The following is a 23751-nucleotide window of genomic DNA, read 5'->3' as shown; positions in this document are numbered from 1 at the left end:
TGGGGTGCTTTGGTTCATTTTTGGGGGTGCTTCAGCAATTACTTACTTTTTTTTGACAATATTTCCTGTTTGTGTGACACACTACTAAAAATATAAAAGGCAGAACTTGGTTGAGAGGTAACATTTTAACAACAAAAGTATCCATAATATTTTTTAATATTTTGTAATAATTTATTTGTAATAATTTATTCTGTTTCAGGAGTGTTTTTATGTATCTGTATTATATTATACAAACACATTAAAAGTGAATCTCTGTCCAAAATATGCACTCAGTTTACTTCTTATTCACTATGAGCATCATTCATTATTCTCCTCCAGTAATTAAGGTTAGGATATGTATTTTTTTTATTCCAATCCATTCTTCTTTGGCAGCATTTAAATAACCTTGATCAGATTTGATGGTTTTGTTACAGACTTTTCAAAAAAGTGTTTTGCTTTTCTTTCACAAATGTGGGATTAAATTGTTAAAAAGTACAAAACAGTGATGTCATGTTTTGTGACGAGGACCCAGACACAGAGAGACTTGATGGATTTAAGAATCTTTTGATTTAATAAAGAAATTTGCAGACTTGCACAGAGACGGTAAAATTATGATGACTGATAAAGGAGGCGAAGACAACAGACGATGAGGACAGGGAGGATGCAGGGACAGAGACGGGGAAGAAGTCTCATTGTGACGAGTAAAGTGTATCTTGGCTGGCTGGGCAGCTCTCTGGGTGCTCAGCCCCCCAAAGCTCTGATCCTAGAATCCTCCCTGAATTGTGTTAATACAGTATGTCAAAATGAAAGCATAACTGTACAGGGTGGGCCAGTTATATGGATACACCGTAATAACATAGGAATGGTTGGTGATGTTAAAGTCCTGTTTGTGGCACATTAGTATATGTGAGGGGGCAAACTCCTCAAGTTCGGTGGTGACCATGGTGACCATTTAGAAGTCGGCCATCTGATACCAAATGATACCAAAGAAGGCAAAGTAAATAATTTTTAAAGGTAAATGTAGAGGAAACATCAAAAGTTGTCACGGCTGGGGCAGCAGTCGTGTGGTGGAGTGAATGAGGACCAAGATGCAGACGGCGGTGGAGATGCGAGTGGAGATTTATTTACAGTGAAAATAACAAAGGTGAGGGAAGAAGTGAACATCAACCTAAACTGGGACAAACTAACAGACAAAGCAGAAAACATGAGGGCAGCAGGGAAACACAGAGATGACACGAAGAAGGCAGAGAGACGTGGAGAAACACCGATGGACACGGAGACTTTTCACCTGTTCCTTTTGTTTGAAGTGGCCGAACTTGGCCACAGTAGGACGTGGTCTCCCGGTCGCAGCCCGCATGGGGCCGATGCGATGCACTCTATCAAAGGCGATGTTCTTCACCGTGTCCTCCAGCAGCTTCAGGTGGGTTTTGATGAAGGTTTTGCACTCTGAGCCTTCTTCATCACAAGATCCTGGAAGCACTGATCAATGTAATCTTGGAGAGCCTCTAAACTCTCCCCGTTGTTCTCCAGGGTGTTGGAGATGATTTAGACAAATATTGTTAGTTAGAAGACTATTGATAAGTGTATTTGGTAATACTGAAGCTTAAAGGAATTTGTTCAATTCTAAACTACCATTCGCTTTAATTTTCCGCCAAAATCTCCAGGGTCTGACGTCAGTTACAACATGAGTCGCTTACCTCTGTCACTCTGAAGTCACATTGAGTTTTCCTCACTGACTGTTTCAGACAGGATTGTGGGAGCAACACAAAAAGCAGCTTCAGCTGGAAACACACAGTTTAGTGTCTTTGCTTCTCACTTTAAGTCACAATAAACAGGAAACTCATTGTGTCTCATGTCAGAATCACTCATATACAGGACAGGAAGAGGCGGAGCTTATTTCCTGCAGGGAGAGGTTAGCAGTCTGTGTCTTTCTCATTTCTGACTCCTAAAGAGCTGAAAAACACAGGCTGTTATTGGCTGGCTGACACTGGGATTAATGTCCTTGAAGCCAGCAGTCTTTAATGTCCAGGTTCAGAACGGGCAGGTGAAAAACAGTCCTTTATGTCCTCTGATGTTCAATAAACTGTCCTGATTACTGAGGGAGCAGAGAAAGTGTCTCCATCACTCACCACAGCTGGATGCTCTGAAATCCTGGAATCCAGCTGTGGAGAGGAGCGCCGGCGGCGTGGACGCAGTTTAGTAATCAGGGAACGGGAGGCAGGAGGGAAACACAGCTGGGACCAATTACACACACGAGACAGGAAACAGTAACACAGGACTGTCAAAGTAAAACAGGAAATATAACACAGAGTCCAAAGTAAGGAGACGTGGGACACAGTGAAGACACAGAAACAGAAACCAGAACTATAATCACAAAACAAACTCAGAAACATAAAGAGTGAATCAGCTGATTCAGTGTTTGTGACAAAAACATGGATCCTGGTTAATAACTTTTATTTGTTTGTTTCTGTATTATTTTGTGTATCGTTCTTATGAGCTGTTGTTTTGTCAGTGAAATATTATTTCATTGTTTTAAGCTTTTTGTTGACTTTGAAGTGCTTAAGTTGATATTTTTGAACATTTAATTTGTTCGATTATTGTCGAGTCGATAAAACTGTCAAACGCACAGCTGCTTCCAGCACGGCCGGAGGAGAGGTGGCCGAGCAGACGCACAACACACACAGCTCACAGGTTTGCATTTCTATATATTGCAGATGTTGCAGAAATTGAGAGTAAAGAATTCAGAGATCCAGCGCTGTCTCCTGCCCCTTATTTATACACCACAACACAACGACAGGCGTAACTCACACAAACGGGTAACATGAGGCTCAGATGCTTTGGACGTGTTCACATATACTGGACACAGAATGATGAAGATGGAGCTGCAGGAAGGAGGAAAAGAGGAAAAACACAGAAAAGATTCACAGATGTGGTGAAAAAGGACACGACAGCTTCTGTTTGTTAGTTTGGTTTTTCTTTATTTGGTAAAGATTCAGAAATAAAGAGAAGATCACATGTTTGAATATTATATTAACGTTCTGTAATTACAACAAGTTGTAAAATCTTTCCAGAGTGAGACAGAGACTGTGCAGAGACTGTAGAAGGACAGAGCAGCAGCAGAGCAGTCCAGATACACTGATGATCCTCTGTCAGATCCAGAGGGACACACAGGGCTGATGCTGGACTCTACATTGTGTCTGACAGTGGAGCTGTTCTCAGAGCAGTTCACTCTGCAGCACTGACAGTCATCTGCACTTCATTCCTCTGTCAGTCACTGCTGGATGAAGCTCTCCTCTCCACCTCCCAGTAACATGGCCCAGTCAGAGCGTCTCTACTAGAGATGGCACGATACCACTTTTTTATGTCCGATACCGATACCGATATTATAAATTTGGATATCTGCCGATACCGATATGAATCCGATATAGTGTTTTTTAATCAACAAAACTGTTTTTTAAATATCTTGCTGCATTTTGTATAAGTTCATACTCAAGTTTAAAACAACAACTACACTAAAGCTATTCTGTTATACCTGTATACATAAAAAATATTTCATAGTTCAGCAATACTGATCAATCTAATAAACTTAAACCTACACCATCCTCCCTATTCTGGTATTTTAAAGAGTACTTAGCGTAAATATTAAGCAACCTAAATAATAGGGTTCCAACTCCCAGCAACAACAAAAATAAATAAATAAAAAATAGGGAACCACCCCTCACGCTCCACCTCATGATGCTTAATCGACGTAATCAACCTTAATTTGATGCAGTGTGAAAAAAAAATGCACAGAAATCAATTATTTTTCAAGAAATATTAAATAGATTCAACATCTTTCTTCAACAAAATTGCAGACTGCACAGATGGTACCTTCCCAAAGGAAAAAGTACTATAGCTTACTAGGGTATATATATTAGACTTAATAGTCACTATATACAGTAATGGACTTCTATTCATTTTACATCAAATTAAAACTTTGGGTGTCAGATAATTATTTATTAAAAGCTAGACATTTTAAATGAGAATAAGAAAGAAAAGTATGTCTTTGTGCCCCCTTTTCCCTGTTAATGCCCTATTGGCCCCCCTGGCTAAACTTTGCTAGATCCGCCCCTGCACAGTTACCAGCCGTCAGCTGTAGAAAAAGATCCTGGTGTAGAAAGTAATATTAAATAAATTGTAACAACAGCTTATCAAGCTTAAACGTGCTGCTGTTGTTCAGCCGCTGGTTTCCTCTTTCTGGCGCAAAGTGGACCAAAAACAAACAAGTGAGGCGGACTCGCGACAGAAAAGCCGATCAGCTGATCATTTAAGCAGTTTCATGATTGAAGTAGCAGCGAGAGCGAGAGGCAGTCGCTCGTTAAGCTTAACGTGGGAATGCTTTACAAACATTCAGAGATGGACTTACACACTTGCTTTACTTCTCTCGGGGATAACTTTGTCGGAGATGAAATGCCGGGTTGCTAGCGAAGCTCCAAATGCTATCCAGACCACCGACAGGTCCCGCATGCCACAGCTGCTCTATCACGTGATGCATACTGCTCCGAGTGCTAACGTTCTGAGGTGAGTTACGGCGTGTTGCAAGTTTTGTGAGGTGCTTTCATGATATTTAATGGATCGGATTACATTTTTTATTTTTCTCCGATATCCGATCCAGTAATTTAGGTCAGTATCGGACCGATACCGATACGTAATATCGGATCGGTCCATCTCTAGTCTCTACACACAAGCTGCTGCTGCTTCAACCTCTCTGGATCATCAGGACACAGCTGCTCCTCTCTCAGCACACACACCGTCCTGTTTACCATCATCACCTCCTGCAGAGAGAAGGAGGAAGAGCAGAGGAGATAAACGAGTGTTTCCAGAGACTCTTCATCAGCTGTCAGTCAGTGATGCAGCACATCCAGTATAAAGAGCAGCAGGGACGTCAGTGCTGGGACTGTACTAGGACTCATTGTTGCTTCACTTTTTCTAATCTTTGGATTTTTATTGAAGTTGCTGAAAATGTTTTTCCCTCCTAGTTTGAGTTTGGACTTTCATTCATTAGAAGAACCTTGGTGTGTCCACTCTGAGCTCTGTAGGAACCCCAACAACAAGCCCAACAATCCAGATGGACGGTTCCAGCTGTTAACTGGAGGAATTCCATCCAAACATCTGCTCTCACTAAATTCTTCCTCACCTACAGACTGTGTTCTTCACTGCTTTAAACTTGGAAATCAATGCAGTCATTGGTCTGCGTGCTGCTTTGTTCAGAGAGCTGATTGGCTGTTGACAGTGTTTGATCAGAGCGTGTCAGCCGTTACTATGGTGACCATAAAGGTGAGAAACAGGAAGTGTTTGTGTCCAATCCTGAAGCCTGTCACCGTTCTCCTCTCACAGCTTCACTGAGAAGCTGCAGCTTTACAGGAAACACTGGATCTTTGTTTCATACTGACTGTGTTTAGTACAATACTGCTGACAGCACCACCCACTCACTCCATCACTCTACTGACCTCAGAGTCTCCAGTCTGTAGTCTGGACTCTGCTGAAGATCAGACAGCTGCTTCACATCTGGATCCTTCAGGTTGTTGAAGTTCAGGTCCAGCTGTCTCAGATGGGAGGGGTTGGACTTCAGTGCTGCTGCCAGATAATCACAGCTGATCTCTGACAAACCACAGCTGTCCAATCTGTATAAAGAATGAAAAATGTAAGTTTATTAGACAAAGTGCTTGAAATCATTCAGTGTTTCATCATCTGTTCAGAGCTGAAGAAGGTTCAGAATGTAGAAGTTTAGAAAATGGAAACTCCAAACAGCTGAAGCCAACAGGAAGCAGCTTCAAACAGGAAACTGTGCAGAGTTTCAGACTATATGTCCTGATGCAGCCAGTTGGATTTTGGAGATTTGAATCTCTGTTCTGTGACTAAGTCCTTGAATCATTTCTTCCAGTTGGTCCAACAAGACAGACTAAGTATTGGACATGTGTTGTGGCTCCATCAGGGGAGCTTCTAAATGTGATGTGATGGCCCCTCTGGGTCTGTCAGGTCACAGCACTGAAGAGAGCTCAAACTGGGCACACAGTTGTTCCAGTCTGGACCAAAGACTCTATACTGGGACTGAGGGACTGCTTTGACTGCACCCACTGGGACTTTTTAAAGGCTCATGTTCTCACTTAGATCATCGATTTCTACTGACATTTCTTTCTGGGAAAAATGGGGATTACTTTGGAAACAGGAAGTATTTTCCCCAATAAGCAGCCCTGGATTAGTAAATCACTCCAACATGTTCTCAGGCAGAAGAAGCTGTCTTGTTATGAGGGAGAGAAGAAAAAGATTGAGGCACAGAAACCTGTTGAAAGAGAGATAAAGCAGCTAAAATCAGGTGTAAAAGTAAAGCAGAGGATGAGCTGAATAAAGGACACTCAAGGCTGGCTTGGAAAGGAATGAAGTCAATACACATATATCCCCCCACACACATACACACACACACACACACACATACACACACGCGCACACTTAAAGAGTAAAAATTGGGCTGGGCTCGCATGAGCCAAGTGAGGAAACACTATAACAGGGAGCCGTCTGCACCGGGAGCCGGTCACAGACCGTAGCCTCCAGGCTGGGCACACAGCAGGAGGGAGGCAAAGGAGCCCCCCAGCCAGGCTGAGAGGACACCCAGAGACCCAGCAGCCACGGTCAATCACAGCCCCGGTGCAGAGAGCGCCCTCCGAGGAAACACTGGAGATATGACGCAATACGATATACACAGGGTAAAATGATAAAATAAATAAGAACAGGATACAATATAAATATAAATATAAATGGAGTAAGAAGATTAAAAAATGAATAAGAATAAAATCAAATCCTAAAATTCTAAATCCTAAATTAATAATAGAATAACAGGATAGAATAAATAAGCATAAAATAAATAAACGCTAAGTAAAAGCTAAATTAAAAAGGTGAATGTGATGCTGAATCAGCAGAAGACTTGGACTCATTTGATTCCAGCTTTGATATCATTGATTTCAATGAAGAGCTTTGTGATTGTAGCAAAGGGCTGGTAGCTCTGAGAGTCCCACTGATGAGGTGTTTGTGTGGAAATCTCTTAGTGGGACCAAAGAGAGAAAAAGCCCTGGTCCTGATGCTGTGGGAGGGAAATGATTGAAGTGTGCTGTGAGGAACTGACTGGGAGATTTTCACACATTTTCCAGTCCTCCTTGGAACAACAGGAAGTTCCCAGCATATGGAAACAAAGGTTAAGTGTCCTATGGCACTCAGTGATGATGGTGCTGTGGCCCCACCACCTCCACCTCTTTGTAAAGGAACTAACTGTAATCTGAAGCTTCAAATGGAACTAAGACTTCCTCCACTAGGTGGCAGTGTCTGATGAGAAAGTGTTAGTGGAGCTGGCCTGGAGTCAGAAACAGGAAGATGCAGGATTTGGGCTGAAATGGGCAAAAGTGGTTAGCACTAGTGCCTTAGAGCAAGAAGGTTGTAGGTTGAAGCTTGTTGGTCAGCTGGGCCTTTCTGTGGAGGTTGGATGTTCTCCCACAGTCCAATGAAATGCTGCTTAGGTTCATTGGTGCTTCTACATTGGCTGTAGGTGTGGATGTGAGGGAGTGCTTCTCTGTCGCTCTCTGTTGGCCCTGTGATGGACTGCTCACCTGTGCAGGTGGACCACGCCTCTTGCCCTATGACAGCTAGGGCACAGGCTGCAGCCCTGTGAGCCTAAGCTGAATAAACAGTTAGCAAAAATGATCCATAGATGGCCTGAAATCCCCCAGTTAGCAGTTTGGTAGATAGCTATGACATGCTAATCCCATCCAGCAGCTGTATTCTACCTGTAAGCTGATCCCTGCTGAGCCAAAGCACTTTTTCATATACAAATTACAACCTTTAATAGAAACCTATTGGTCAGCATCTTATTAGCCTGCTGTTAGCTTCATTCCACAGAAAACTGAGAGAAACTAACAGAGTTGATAAAGAATAAAGAGAAATGTGCTGATTTAAAGCCTTTGAAGTGCTTCAGATGATCTCTGTCCACTTCTGTCCACTCATTCATTCATGTAAGCTTTCTAATGCAGCTTTGATCTTCACAGTCTGCTTGATGAAACTCATTCTAACCCTGAATGTCAGAGTGTTCCTCCTTCTCTTTCCCATCATTCATGCTGGCAGTGGAGGAGATTTGGATGTTGGACTGTGTTTTGGATGATGTGTGTATGTTTGTGTTGGACTGCTGTCTGTAAAGCAAACGCACATTTTGCTTTGGATTTCAGTGTCAGACAGACTTTAAGGTGCAATGAAGAGTTTGAGAGTTTCACAGTGAATTTTCCAGTGGAGGATTTTTCTTCTTCTTTGAAGGTTTGAAATGTGAACATTGTTCTGCTGCAGTCAATGGACTAAACCAGAGAAGAAGAAAACAGACTTTACCATGAAGATCCTCAGTGTGGATCAGTATAATATCAGCCTGATGTCTGCAGTTTAGTGTCAGCACAACTTTCACATCATATTCATCTCAGCACAACTAAAACATGCTGACTGACCCCAGAGTTTCAAGTTTACATCCTGGACTCTCCAGGAAACCACACAGATGCTTCACTCCTGGATCCTGCAGCTTGTTGTTGTTGAACAGGTCCAGCTCTCTCAGATGGGAGGGGTTGGACTTCAGTGCTGCTGCCAGATAATCACAGCTGATCTCTGACAAACCACAGCTCCACAAACTGTATAAAGAATGAAAGATGTAAGTTTATTAGACAAAGTGCTTGAAATCATTCAGTGTTTCATCATCTGTTCAGAGCTGAAGAAGGTTCAGAATGTAGAAGTTTAGAAAATGGAAACTCCAAACAGCTGAAGCCAACAGGAAGCAGCTTCAAACAAACACAACAAGAGAAAAAACTCTGAATGTTTCACATTAAAGTCGTACATTTCTCATAAAAACAGGACAAAGACTTGAAAAAGTCGTGTTTTTCCTTCCAGGAACCACATGGCTTCACTTTTAAAGGTGAAGTGTGACAGAAATGGACATATTTGAAGTCCAACACCTTTTTCCAGTCACATTATTAAAGCAGACAAACTGATGATGACATCTCTGGGGTCTGATTAATAGAAAAAAAATGTCTTTGAGACCTTTTGTAACTGACAAACTCTTCATCTGCTAACAACACTGAGTTGAATCTCCATGGCTGATAGTTGGAGCAGGCATCAGGAATACACATTGAAAAAACAAGAGGAGAAATCACCAGAGTCTTATTCAATTCAATTCAATTCAATTCAATTTTATTTATATAGCGCCAAATCACAACAAAAGTCGCCTCAAGGCGCTTCATAGATACAGAGAAAAACCCAACAATCATATGACCCCCTATGAGCAAGCACTTTGGCGACAGTGGGAAGGAAAAACTCCCTTTTAACAGGAAGAAACCTCCGGCAGAACCAGGCTCAGGGAGGGGCGGCCATCTGCTGCGACCGGTTGGGGTGAGAGAAGGAAGACAGGATAAAGACATGCTGTGGAAGAGAGACAGAGGTTAATAACAGATATGATTCAATGCAGAGAGGTCTATTAATACATAGTGAGTGAGAAAGGTGACTGGAAAGGAAAAACTCAATGCATCATGGGAATCCCCCGGCAGCCTACATCTATTGCAGCATAACAAAGGGAGGATTCAGGGTCACCTGGTCCAGCCCTAACTATATGCTTTAGAAAAAAGGAAAGTTTTAAGCCTAATCTTAAAAGTAGAGATAGTGTCTGTCTCCCGAATCCAAACTGGAAGCTGGTTCCACAGAAGAGGGGCCTGAAAACTTATAATCACATTCTGTAACTAAAGGGAGACGTTTTTCTATACAAATATATGTTTTATGGACATTAGAAAAAAAGAGTATTGACGTGAAGCAGGATTATGAAATCTCCATACATCAGCCAGCCCATAATTATCAAGAAAGCTCTGAATGACGCATGCTGAGTTTGGACTAAGTGTACTTTTGTGTGAACTGTGGTCCATAGCAGATAATGAGCAGTTTAGGTCTCCCTCAAAGATGATATTGTGTGATGACATATTGGGGAGCCGCGCAAAGACATTAGTGAAAAATCTGTGATCGTCCCAATTAGAGGCGTAGATATTTGCTAAGATCAAAGGAAAACCATAAACTATATTTTCTGCACTTAAAATCCTGTAATTTTCTCATAAATCGACAGTGCGCCTTATGGATGAATTCTGGTTGTGCTTACTGACCTCGAACCGATTTTATGTGCTACACGGCGCTCAGAAACCTTTCAAAAGATGTTTTGGTACGACTTTGCTCAGCTACGAGGCCGCACCGCTTGATGGATTGTTGGAGCATTACAGCTACGAGGAGCCTCGCGGAGTGATACGTACTCTGCTTCAACGTAATATTACTGTATTGAGTGTGTATAAGGACCATAAATGGCACCTGTAAGAGACACGGTTACAAAGAGGGTTTCAAACTCCAGGCTGTCAGTCACGCAGTAGAACCTGGGAACAGAGCAGCTGCTTGTTATTATGCTCAGCGTCTGTTTACATTTTGACTGCACGATTGTGAGCTGTTTGTTATGCACAAAAACAACATTGTTTTCTTTTATTTATGGAGCATTATTATTTAATAAATGCTGATCATTTATTCCTGAGTAATTGTTTCATGTACATCTACGCTGTATGTTAATAAATGTGCCTGTGTGAGATTTGGGACACAGCTTTGACTAAGAACTCTCTTTTTGTTCGAACTTTCTGGCTTTAAAAATATCGAGATATATATCGTATATCACCATCCAGCTAAAGAATATCGAGATATGAACTTTGGGTCATATCGCCCAGTCGTAATATTGCAATAGGTTGTCCGTTAAACTCAAGCGGGGCTTGGGCCCTGGCACGGCGTAGCCACACAATCCTGGTAGTAGTGACGCTCGGCTATGACGGCGTGCGGGTTACCAGCTGGCTTTCTCAGGATAGGGCTCCTGTGTGAGCGGTCGACAATAACGTCTTTATCCATACCCAGCACTTCACGTAGTAGCACGGATACGGCCGTGGAGGAGCTCGAGTCCAGGCCCTCTGGGATCCCTATGATGTGGATGTTAGCTCTCCGCTTCCTGCCTTCATCACATTTATCCTTCAGGTCAGACAGCTCCTCCTTCATACTCTCTACTGTAGACTGCAGGGTGGTCACCTCATCGCTCCACATTGACAGCCCATCCTCAGCTTCTTTCACTGTAACCTTTACTCCGTCAACTTCGCCGCACGTCGCCGCCATGCTGTTAGCGATCTCATTTCTCAGTCCTTGCACGTCAGCCCTTATATTGTCAAAATCTTCTTTCAATGCATTTCTGAGTTCTTCTTTTAACAGCGTACTAATGTCCTCTTTAATGGATTGAAGAAGCTCCAGTTTTAGAGCAGTAGGATCCACATCACGCGCGTCTGTTGAGTCTGCTCTTCAGCGGCCGTAGAGCTGGACGCTGCCCTTTGGCCATCATCGATACTCTCGCCCGAGATCGCACCGGGGCTAAAATATTCACCTGCTCAGCTGTTTTTGATCAGTTTGAGCCTGTGTGGTTTGATCAGGTGGAGGAACGATGTGATGCTATAAAGACATCATCTTGTCCAAATGAAGTTGTTCCAACACGTGTTTAAAAAGATTTTAAAGGTTGTCGGTTCCGACATCTTAGCGATTTTTAACAGCAGTCTTAGTTCAGGTGTTGTACAGCCTGTTTGAAACATGCTGTTGTACAGCCTGTACTAAAAACCTGATCTGGATCCTCTGTCCGCTCAAATTTCAGGCCTATTTCAAAGCTTCCCTTCCTGCCGAAGATTTTGTAAAAGATTATATTTGTTCAGCTGCAATCTGTTGTAAAGGTTTCAGTCTGGTTTTAAAGCTCTTCACAGCACTGAAACTGCACTTTGAAAAGTTCTTAATGATCTTTTATCAGCCACTGATCAGGAGACTCCGCTGTGCTTTTGGATCTGACCGCTGCCTTGACCACAGCATCTTGACCTCACCATTGGAGCATGGCGGCATCAAGGGCGCTCTATTAGACTGGTTCAGCTCTTTTATTAAATCGCATTATTACATTTGGGGCTTATATTTGACGGCAATTTGAAAAACAGCTGAGCTCAGTTGTACAGCGGTCTTTCTTCAAACTGAGGCTTTTATCTAAGGTGAGATCATTTCTATCTTTTAAAAACCTTGAACGGGCGATCCACGTTTTCATGACGCCCCAGCTGGATTATTGTAACTCCTTATATGTTGGAGTTAGTGGGACCTGCCTGGCAAGACTGCAGCTGGTCCAGAAAGCTGCAGCTCGTCTTCTGACACAAGCTCAAAGACATTTATCGTCCCAACAACCACATATACGCTGGTCCCTCGCTGTAACACAGTTCACCTTTGGCGGCCTCGCTGTTTCGCTGATCTTTTTTGTGCAATTTTGCATGTTTTTGTTTTGTACAGCGCGTTGTGTTCTGCGTCCTGATTGGCTGTAGACCATCGTCAGTCAATCTCGTGCCGTGTCTCCTGTACAGTACAGAATGTGTTCAAATTTACAGCAGTGTGACTCTGCAGTGCTGCACTGTATGTTTGTACGTTTTGTCCCAACAAACAACAATGATGACGAGACGTTTTGCACCTGTGGTAGCAGCCAAAGGCAGAGGAAGATGCTGACCATCATAGTTTCAACAAGGAGGCAAAAAGGTTGTAACTGTCCACAACAAGAACATCGTAAGGATGGAGTCAGCTTTGGCTTTGTGGCTCAGTGACCGCAGGAAAAAGAACATCGTGCTGGACACCAACATTATCTGCAGAAAAACTCAAAAGCTTTATGAAACTTTACCTGACAGCGAGGAGCCCAGGCCATGGACGAGTGCTCCTCACACAGAACCAAGCTCATTTAATGCCAGCAAAGGCTGATTTGACACGTTTCAGAAACACTTTGCTTTCACTCTTTAATAATGAACTTATTTTTCTATGAAGGTTTGAACTTTGTTTAAACAAGAGAGAAAAGTGTGAAAATGTTCATGCCTGTCTGAGAAAAGTGTAGAAAGTGTGCAGTGAGGGTTTAACTGCCTTAAAACTTCTATAATACTTGTAAAACATAAAGCTGCTACTTCATTCTGAGACTTATTTTTAGAACGTAACTCGATAAACGAGCGACCGCAGTACTGTATTGTGTTTATTTTGAAAACTCTCAACAGGATCTTCAGATTTATTTTGAAAGCTTTATCTGGAAAACACAAACACATAAGCAGGAAACAAAGAGCGTGATATGAAACGATAGACGTTTTCATATGGTCATCATATATACATCGTTCTATCGAACAGCCCCAGCTCCTGCTGTCAGTCTCTGTAAATCTGCTCTGAAAACACATTTGTATTCACTGGCTTTTAATACAGCATGAGAGTTATTTGATATTTGATGTGTGATATTAATATTAGGAGTTATTTTAATCGTTATTTTGGATTCTTGTACAGCACTGTGGTCAACGCTGCTGCTGTAATTAATGTGCTATAAACACATAAACAATCTGCAGTTAAACATCCAAAACTAAAGATGTGATCGCTGCCTTTAGAAAATGTGCTGATGCACAAGATATCAGCTCCATTAAGGTGGAATGTGGCCGTGTTAGAAACATGTTGGAAGAAGTTTGAAGCTGAAACTGTGAAGCTGAGAGTGAAAGAGCTCCAGCGTCTGTCACAGGAAACTTTCTTATTTCCACACTGATGAAAGCATCAAGCTTTGATTTCCTGCTGCTTTTATTGAGTCACACTGTGAAACTGAGCCACAGCTGAACCAGCATCCCTGTACAGCAGACACTTACAGCGCTTGGCTGCTTCCATTGGACCCTCTGCACAGAGCTTCAGTTTCCTCTTCTGGTCCCAAAGTGCAGAACAACAAGGTTTCAAACAGCTTCGTTCCAGCAGCATCAGCCACAGACATGCATAGAGAATCCTTTGGTTGTGTTGTGTGTTTGCATATCTGCTGTCTGTGTTGCTTTGTGAGGATGGATCATCTCCTGCAGCTCCAGATAAACAAGCTGCACCTGAACCTGGTAGCTTCACTTAGAAGACACTTGTGACGGGAACGTGTGAGAAGTTTTGTGCAGACAAGTTTGGATTTAGAGTGTGGGACGAGCTCTCCACAGTCTTTGTGGAGATCCACATTCTGCATACTGCCTGTGAGAAGCTGCAGACATTTGTCCTCCAAATCCACTGAGCAGCTGCTCGTGGTGGTATTAGCTTCATGTGTGCGTGTTAGCATGAAGCCTCGGTCACACTCTGCTGTGGACACGGTCACGGACAGCTGGACGCCTGATGGACGAGTCGTCCTTCCTGTTAAACTTCTTTGAGCATGAGAAGAGCATGAGAAGCTCAGTGGACACTGTTCAGTGTTTTAACTCTCGCTTTCTGATGGGTTTAGATTTTATTATTGTCATTTGTATTAGGAAATATTTAACCATATATTCTTAGAGGTGTATAATCAATTGTGTAGTGATAGGATGTGTGATCTTTAGCAGGCTGCAGGGGCTTGGTGTGTATTCCACACTAGAATGCACACCCACATCCTGGGAGCACGAGAGAGGTCGTACCTTCTCTTATTGTTTTATGGTAGGATTAACGTAGCTACGTCTGTTCTAGTCTAAGTGCTTTTTGTTTAGATGAACTGCTGGACTTCCTCACCATGTTATCTAGGGTGAACCATCTAGGGTGAAGGGGGGTCTACCCTCTTCCTGACCAAGGATGTTATATGACCCTTTGATCAGCAGTACCACACACACACACACACACACACACACACACACACACACACACACACACACACACACACACACACACACACACACACACACACACAGTATTCTTTGTTCACATGTATACCTATGTGAGATGCTATATGTTAATGACCCTATGCATATTCATGTAACCACAATAAAAGGAGTGCTATGGGGAGCCTGGCTGAGAGTCTGATGGTGGTCAAGTGGTGGAACGACGCTTGGCTCCAGCCAGGTCTCCCTCATGCATGAGTAAACCAGAGAACTTTGGTGCCTTGTGTCTTGCTTTTTGCTGCGTAGCAGATTGTCCTTAACGTTCCAGTGGATAGGTTCAAACTACAAACCTATCATTAATTGGTCCTTCGAGAGCCGGATCCCTGGAGTCGACATTCACCGAGGGGAAAAGAGACACGCCGACAGACTGACGTCAGCCAGGACTTATAGAGGTCCTGCAGCAAAGTCCCGAGGCGTGAGAATTCGTCATCGAGCCGGTGGATTAGCCGTCTGTTTTTTCTCCTCGATGGATGACGATTGACGGGATTCGGGACTGATGCTACTCGCAATAAGCAACACCAAGTAGGTATGTGAAAAATCTAAGCCACTGTGTGAGGCTGAGTTGTAAAGTCTTTATCACTGTGTGCGATAAAGCGTGTAGTCACTGTGTGCGACTATTCTTTGCCGCTGTGTGCAGCAAAGCGCGCATCCACTGTGTGAGGTTGCGTTGAAAGTCTTTATCACTGTGTGCGATAAAGCGCGTGATCACTGCTATGTAAGTCTTTGCCACTGTGTGCGACAAAGCACGCAGTCACTGTGTGAGACTGCGTTGAGACAATAGGCCTAATTTTTGTTGTTTGTGTGTGAGGATATTTTTTGTTGTTGTTGTTGTTGTGTGAGTGTGTGCGGAGCAGAACACGTGGTCTGTGACGTCGGCAGCTGTTGTTGTTATTATGGGTTCCCAAGCAACCAAGAGTGTGTCAGAGGGTGACGAGAAGTTTATGGTGAAATTCGCTCCCGGTAGCGCAAAGTATTTAGGACATTGGCGCAAGAAATATGATTTTGAAGGTAAATTGGTTGTAGGACAATGTCAAATGTTAGTAGACCAGTTGACAGTGAAAGCAGCTTGTGCGACAGGGAAATTGAAACAGGAGAGAGAGTTACAAGTGGCGTCCGCTAAATTGTGGTTAGAACAGGCGCAGAAGAGACAGGAGGCAGTGACTATATATACTGACAGTCAGTATGCATATGCTACACTTCATTTCTTTGCCGCTCAGTGGTCAAGACGAGGCATGACAACATCAACAGGTAAACCTGTGGAGCATGCGACATTGTTGCAGGCCCTGTTGAAAGCAGTCTTACTGCCTAGTAAAGTTGCGGTTTGTAAATGTGCAGCACACACACGTGGCACTGACCCCATTGTACTAGGCAACGCCTTTGCAGATAAAATTGCAAAGGAAGCGGCCCTTGGAACACATGGGGTTCATGTTCTGGCGTCACAGGAGCAAACTACGCCCATCACACATGATGTGTTAGCAGACATGCAGTCACACTCACCTCCAGCTGAGAAGCAGCTGTGGCTCACTAAAGGAGCAAGCCTGCGAGGTGATGTCTACTATCTTTGTGATAAACCTATATTGCCTAAGAACCTATATAGGACTGCTGCAAGTTTGAGCCACGGGCTCTGCCATGTCTCGACAGCTGGGATGGTGGCAGCAGTCGAACGGCAGTTTTTCACACTGGGATTCAATGCTTATTCAAAACATTTTTGTAAAGCATGTTTAATATGTTGTAAACATAATGCTCAGGGAAACCTCAGACCTAGGAGAGGAAAGTTTCCCAGACCCAGCTACCCATTTGAAGTAATCCATATGGATTTCATTGAGTTGTCTAACTGTAACACCTACAGGTACTGCCTGGTGATTGTGTGCCCGTTCTCAAAGTGGGTAGAAGTTGTCCCCACTAAGAAAGCAGATGCTATTTCAGTGGCTAAAGTGATATGCAAAAATGTGATCCCAGAGCATGGGATCCCCCAGACTATTTACAGTGACAATGGTCCTCATTTTGTGAATGAAGTAATTGAGAAAATGTCACAACATCTGGGGATAACGCTGAAAAACCATTGCTCATATCACCCACAAAGTGCAGGGCTGGTTGAAAGGACTAATGGCACAGTAAAGCTGAGACTCAGGAAAACAATGGAGGAAACAGGCAGAACATGGGTAGACTGCATTGAGCTAGTGAAAATGTATATGAGAATCACGCCAACTGATAATGGCCTAACGCCTTTTGAAATAATATATGGCAGGCCATTTAGAGTTCCAGTGTTTTGTAATGATAATGATAAAGCAGAAGAAGAAAACACACTAGCAGACTGGATGATTAAAATGCTGAAAAGCAAAGAAGTCATGAGTGCAAATAATCTGCCAGATGATTCTGTTTCTGTACAGGAAGAACGTCTGAAGCCAGGGGACTGGGTACTGATAAAGGTCATAAAGAGGAAGTGCTGGTCGAAGCCACGGTGGGACGGACCATACCAGGCTCTGCTGACAACACCAACTGCTGTGAAGATTGCAGAACGACCCACCTGGATACACCAAAGCCACTGCAAAAAGGTGACACACATCCAGGCCAGCTCGGAGTAAGTGGCAGGAAGACCGGGTACAAAGGGGGGGAAAGCCTCTAGGGCCCTTCGTCTCAATCCGGTGAAGAAACCAACTGAGCCACAGGTACTCATCAGAATGGCTGGTAAAGTGTTGTCTACCCTGCTGGGTGTAATGGCTTTGATGTCATCATGGTCAGCTGTGGAGACCCTGTATGTCCAAGGAAACCACACCCAATACCCTCATGGCTATTCTACAAACTTTTGGTGGCAGTTTATGAATACAACTGCTCACTTGAACAATAGGACGGACTGCTATGTGTGTGCTCATATGCCGTTATCCGCATATACATCTGGACTGTGGCCGTACAGCATACCAGAGGACAGGAGTTGGTGTCTGTTGGGCTTAGCAACTCATCCTGGCAACAGAGTCCTCTGGTCCCAGGCCAACTATAGTACACCTCTGAACATCACCTGGAGTAAGTCGCCACTTATAGATGTGAATTGTTCTGAGCAAACTGACTTATTGGCCTGGCCTCAAGTGTCAGACCCACTGCCAGACATAATATTGCTGAACAAGCTGAATACAGCTCAACTGCCGTTGTGTGTGATGAACAATGGATCACTGTCAGTGGGGGAGCTGCCGCTTCGTTTATGTGGATACATATACACCTACTGCCCTCCAGAGAATGAGAGCAGGTGTATGAAATGCTTGACCAGTGCAAAGTGAGCTGAGAACTTGACATTAAGGAGGACTGAATGCAAGTCCAACCGGGCTTACAGGATACCAGTAAAAGCAAAGAGTCAGAAGTGGACAGGATGTGCAAGGATGGTGCCGAGCAGTAAAGGAACAAGAGTTTTGGCTGATTGGTATTTCTTGTGTGGACATAAAGCCTATCTATCACTCCCTGAGGGATGGGGAGGATTGTGTGCCGTGGTGAAGTTATCGGATCATGTCTTCTTCATGGACAGAGTTGAACATCACCCTAGCAACCGACGGAAGCGTGAGGTGAATATAGCCTCACCTAACTCTTTTGGAGTGACAGTAGACACTGGAGTGCCACGAGAATTCCGCATTTGGAGTGGAGGAGCTAAATTCTTCCAAAGTTTGATCCCAAACATCGGAGTTGCAGAGGTGCGGGATCATGTGGAGATCAACCGATATGCCTTACTGCGACACATTAATCTCACTAAGACTCTGGGAACAGCCTTAGCGGAGGAGCAAAAGGCCATCAGAACGATGGTACTGCAGAACAGGCTGACCCTAGACTTGATAACAGCATCACAAGGAGGAGTGTGTAAGCTGATTGGAGAGACATGTTGTACGTTTATTCCGGATGGATATACGACTGGAGGAGACATCTATGAGGCACTGCAGAACTTAACTGCTCTGCAGAAATATGTGGCGGACCACACATCAGGAGGAGACACGTCACAAGGCTGGATAGCCTGGTTGACATCTGGACCATGGTGGAATATGTTTCTAAAGTTTTTGACTCCCATTCTTACATTATTGGCTTTGCTTTGCTTGTTTACAGGTTGCATTTTGCCATGTGTAAGATCGATGGTGAATAAAATGATTGCTAACACCTTTACCAATTTCATACTGTTGCAGCAGAGTGACATGGATGCTAAGGCTAATATGTGTGTATGAAATGAAGCCTGCACTGAAAATGTTGACAAGTGGTGTAGAGCTGAAGATATATATATGCCGTTAAGCCTTAAAAAATGACAATACAGGGTGGTGATGATGGGTTTAGATTTTATTATTGTCATTTGTATTAGGAAATATTTAACCATATATTCTTAGAGGTGTATAATCAATTGTGTAGTGATAGGATGTGTGATCTTTAGCAGGCTGCAGGGGCTTGGTGTGTATTCCACACTGGAATGCACACCCACATCCTGGGAGCACGAGAGAGGTCGTACCTTCTCTTATTGTTTTATGGCAGGATTAACGTAGCTACGTCTGTTCTAGTCTAAGTGCTTTTTGTTTAGATGAACTGCTGGACTTCCTCACCATGTTATCTAGGGTGAACCATCTAGGGTGAAGGGGGGTCTACCCTCTTCCTGACCAAGGATGTTATATGACCCTTTGATCAGCAGTACCACACACACACACACACACACACACACACACACACACACACACACACACACACACACACACACACACACACACACAGTATTCTTTGTTCACATGTATACCTATGTGAGATGCTATATGTTAATGACCCTATGCATATTCATGTAACCACAATAAAAGGAGTGCTATGGGGAGCCTGGCTGAGAGTCTGATGGTGGTCAAGTGGTGGAACGACGCTTGGCTCCAGCCAGGTCTCCCTCATGCATGAGTAAACCAGAGAACTTTGGTGCCTTGTGTCTTGCTTTTTGCTGCGTAGCAGATTGTCCTTAACGTTCCAGTGGATAGGTTCAAACTACAAACCTATCGCTTTCACTTCAGCTTCACCAACAACAGCACAAGCAGAGCAGCCCACTGCCTGCATGGCTGGGACAGCGCCCCCTGGTGACTGTAAACCACTACAACATGTAGACGGCCGTCTGCAGGCTGGATGTAGCACCACCGCAGAGACGTGCTGCAGCTCTGTTTAGTTACCCAGCTGACAGCAGAGGCTGTAGTTTACTGTTACCAACATGGAAAACTGAAGCTTCACCAGCTGGAGCTACAGAGCTGGAGAACAAAGGAGACTGAGAGGCCAGAATGATGTGGGAGGAAACATCAAGAGCCTGTTTGAAAGGAGACACATGTGGATGCTGTGCCAGTCTGTGGTCTGTCAGAAGTCAGCTGAGTCACACTGCAAGAAGCTGCAGAATCTCAGAGGAGGAGATTTGGAAGTGTTTGTGGGACAAACTGGACTCAAAGAAAGAAGATGTTTGTGAAGTCTTTGGTGGAGGTGAGCAGTGTGAAGCAGAACACATGGAGATGAATCAGGAGGTCAGCATCAGTGTCTCCTTGTGGTGGACGGTAAAAGAATCAGAGCCAACGCTCCCGTCCACCCTCAGCATGAAGCAGTGCTGTTTCTGAAACAGGAGGACAAGTCCACAGAAGACAGAGGAAGCAAAGATGAGGGTGGGACAGGACAGCAGGACTTCCTTCACACCTGCAGCTCCATCACACTGCTGTAGGTCCTCTTCATCACACATGTACCTGCAGCCTGTCTTCAAGTCCAGGAGTCACCTCCACACAGTGTAGAAGCCTCCTGTGCAGACCATGGAGTCCAGCCTCTGTCAGGGAAGTCGGCACTAAAGTCTGAAAGACTTCAATCTGTCTCTGCTCCACCCGAGAAAGACCAGCACCGTACTTGTTGTGCATTCAAGGAGGGAACATCAGCGCTGCATCGTGGGAACAACACCGCAGGAACAAAGACACAGCACGGCCGATGAAGGACGAGGACAAAGGAAAGGTGAGTGAGAAGACCCTGGTGGTGTGGACGGACCTGCAGGGGCTCCAAGACTGAGGAGCAGAGACGTCCATGTACCAGCTGAGGATGCTGCAGTGATCCAGGGAGCTCGGTCCAATCTGAGGCCGTGTGAACTACGTGGACCACAGTTTCTTCACAGACTTCAGCCACGTGAACATCTGGAGATCCAACAGTGCACGAGCTGTGAGCCATCAGCTGTTTCTCTCATCAGCTGCTGTAATGAGAGCTGCTGGAATCATCTCGAGCAGCAGGAAATCACTGATGTTGTTTCTAAACAAAGATATGGGACTGAGCTCCGCTGAGCTCCTTCTACTTTCATCCAGATAGAAACTGCTACAGTCTGCTGATTATTGCTTTGCCTCCATCACACGAGCTCTTTATCCTGTTCTTCACTCTCATTGGTTCTTTGTCTGCTTGTTTTTACAACAGTAGTCTTCTGATTGGTCAAAGAAGACAATCAGCTGTGACTAAATGTAGCTCCTACAGCAGTGATGGGAATAACTACTGAAGCTAATCCAGTATCAAAGCTCAGGAATCAGCAGCTCCCACCTCGTTTTCTTTCAACAACTATTTTTAGCTGCTGTGTTTTTGTGTTTCTGCAGACCTCAGACATCCTGCTGCTCTGGACAACTTTTTCATTCTTTTTTATCATTATTTTGCTTTTCTTTTATTATTATGTTATATGTATTAATATGTGAAACACTTATTCTTTGTGTTTTTGCTTTGCTCCTGTCAAACTGCTTTAATAAAATCTGCTGCAGTCTAAACTGTGGACGTTCCCTTTTTAACCCTTTGTGAAACAATAAAGGTTTAAATCTGAGTATTCATCTATGTTAGTGTTTAATGGGTCTAATAGGTTGCTTTGGCCTTTCCCAGTAATATCTTCCCTTGCAGTCTGTGGTCCAGGCTTCTAAAACCATCCCAGGTTAACAAGAACTACAATCTAGAGGAGAGCTGCCATAACAGGTGTGACTGATGAGATCTGACCTGCAAGGTTACTCAGGTTTGTTTGTATCAGGACAAGCAGGGAAGCCGCCTGGACGTCAAAGTAGTTAGAGCTGGGCGAGTGTCCTCACCCACATCGGCTTCACAACTCTGCATCATCTACTGAGTAAGACTCAGAGCATCAGAGATTAGAAGGTCTACAAAGAGCTGAACCAGACTTCCTGTATAAAGGTTTTAGTTCCACAGATCGACAGTGTCAGCACAACTAAAACGTGGAGACTGACCTCAGAGTTTCAATTTGATGTTGTGGATTCTCCAGAAGAACACACAGCTGCTTCACTCCTGAATCCTGCAGCTTGTTGGAGCTCAAGTCCACCTCTCTGGGATACGAAGGGTTGAGCTTCAGCACTGCTTCCAGATAATCACAGCTGATCTCTGACAAATCACAGCCCCTCAATCTGTATAGAGAATGAAAGATGTAAGTTTATTAGACAAAGTGCTTGAAATCATTCAGTGTTTCATCATCTGTTCAGAGCTGAAGAAGGTTCAGAATGTAGAAGTTTAGAAAATGGAAACTCCAAACAGCTGAAGCCAACAGGAAGCAGCTTCAAACAAACACAACAAGAGAAAAAACTCTGAATGTTTCACATTAAAGTCGAACATTTCTAACAAGAGTGTTTTAAAGACAGCGTCACTGATGATCATCTTCTGCCCAGTAAAACTTTGGGTTTCCTCATGTGAGTGTTAATGATGCACAAAGACTGTGAGTGCAAAGAGGGAGCGAGGAGGATGACAGAGAGATGGTACAGGAGCATCAAGAACATTAAAGTCTGGCGATTAAATGCCTCACTCCTAAATGATTGGCAGTTTTTTGAGTTCATACATACTGAACTAAATACTTACTTGCAGTTGAACACAACTCCAGAGATATCGCCTTTAACTCTCTGGGATTGCGCCAAGGCATACATTAGAGGTCGCATAATATCATTTGCAAGTGCCGGGAAAAAAAGAAAAGAGGCTAGGCGGTGTGAATTGGAGGCCAAAATAAAACACCTAGAGCAACAACACAAAAAAGCACAGACAGCCAATTTGCTTTCCGATCTTAAAATGTTACATAGTGAGCTTAATAGTTTAATGAATGTGAAAATTGAGGGCAATTTAAGATTCACTAAACAAATGTACTATGAACAGGGTAGTAGGGCTAGTAGATTGCTGGCAATAAGACTCAGGAAACAGCAAACTTGTAATATGGTCCAAAAGTTGAAGTCAGATCAAACCCTAATTACTAAACCAAATCAAATTGCAAGTTGTTTTGCCAATTTTTTCGAGTCATTATATAAAAATTCAGATACATGTAAAGATAACAATAGACTATCTGATTTGTTAGAAAAGATCAATTTAAAAACACTGTCAGAGTCTGTAGCAAAGGAGTTCGATGAACAAGAAATTTTACAGGTGATTTCAAACCTTAACACTTAAAAGGCTTAGCACTTAAAAAACTTAAGGACAAAGTCGCACCCTTATTACTGAAAGCTTACCACTGCGCTCTGGAGACTGGGACTATGAATTGAATTGAATTGAATGAATGCTTTATTGGCCATATGCAGGTTGCCCCCCCCGACTTACACACACAACAAAGACATCACATGGGAATACAGTCGGAGATCGGCAGCGTTACAGAAAAAAAAACAAAAACTGAAAAGTACACAACAATGGGAAAAGTACATGAGGAAAAAAAGAGACCTCTTCTCACGCTGGGCACCTATGGGAGGACAGCATGAGAACAGGAAACAAAAAAAATTCCTCTGCACAGAGAGCACATAAATGTCCACATTACAACATTGGGGCACGTGACAAGCCACCGGGGTTGGGTAGGGGGTGAGGAGTAATACGAAGGAACACAGCAGTCGTCCTACACAGCGCTACCATTCCAGCGTGGCACACGGACCCGCCGTCTTCCCCCACAGGAAAGAAGCATCGAAGGCGTTTGGAAAGGGAGGGGGATTAGTGCGTGCTTATCAGTGTAAGTGTATGTGTGTGCGCGTCG

The 23751-nt window shown here is 43.7% G+C and overlaps 2 protein-coding genes across 2 annotated transcripts in view; both read right to left on the bottom strand.

Annotated features, from left to right (window-relative positions):
- Positions 1-23751, bottom strand: part of LOC309701533 (protein NLRC3-like) — a 232642-nt gene that overhangs the window by 185703 nt on the left and 23188 nt on the right. The window lies entirely within an intron of this gene.
- Positions 2927-22672, bottom strand: LOC309700383 (NACHT, LRR and PYD domains-containing protein 12-like; the record flags this gene model as incomplete). The annotated part of the gene is made up of 6 exons (XM_082523903.1): positions 2927-4793; positions 5469-5642; positions 8496-8672; positions 20775-20872; positions 22045-22162; positions 22608-22672. The coding sequence occupies 6 exons, from the start codon at positions 22670-22672 to the stop codon at positions 4787-4789; spliced, it is 639 nt and encodes a 212-aa protein (XP_082380029.1). The 3' UTR covers positions 2927-4786.

The sequence above is a fragment of the Aulonocara stuartgranti genome (genome assembly GCF_965226115.1).
Source record: "Aulonocara stuartgranti genome assembly, chromosome: 23".
NCBI lineage: Eukaryota > Metazoa > Chordata > Actinopteri > Cichliformes > Cichlidae > Aulonocara > Aulonocara stuartgranti.
Note: the sequence above shows the minus strand (reverse complement) of the source record. Positions and strands in the feature narration are given on the sequence as shown.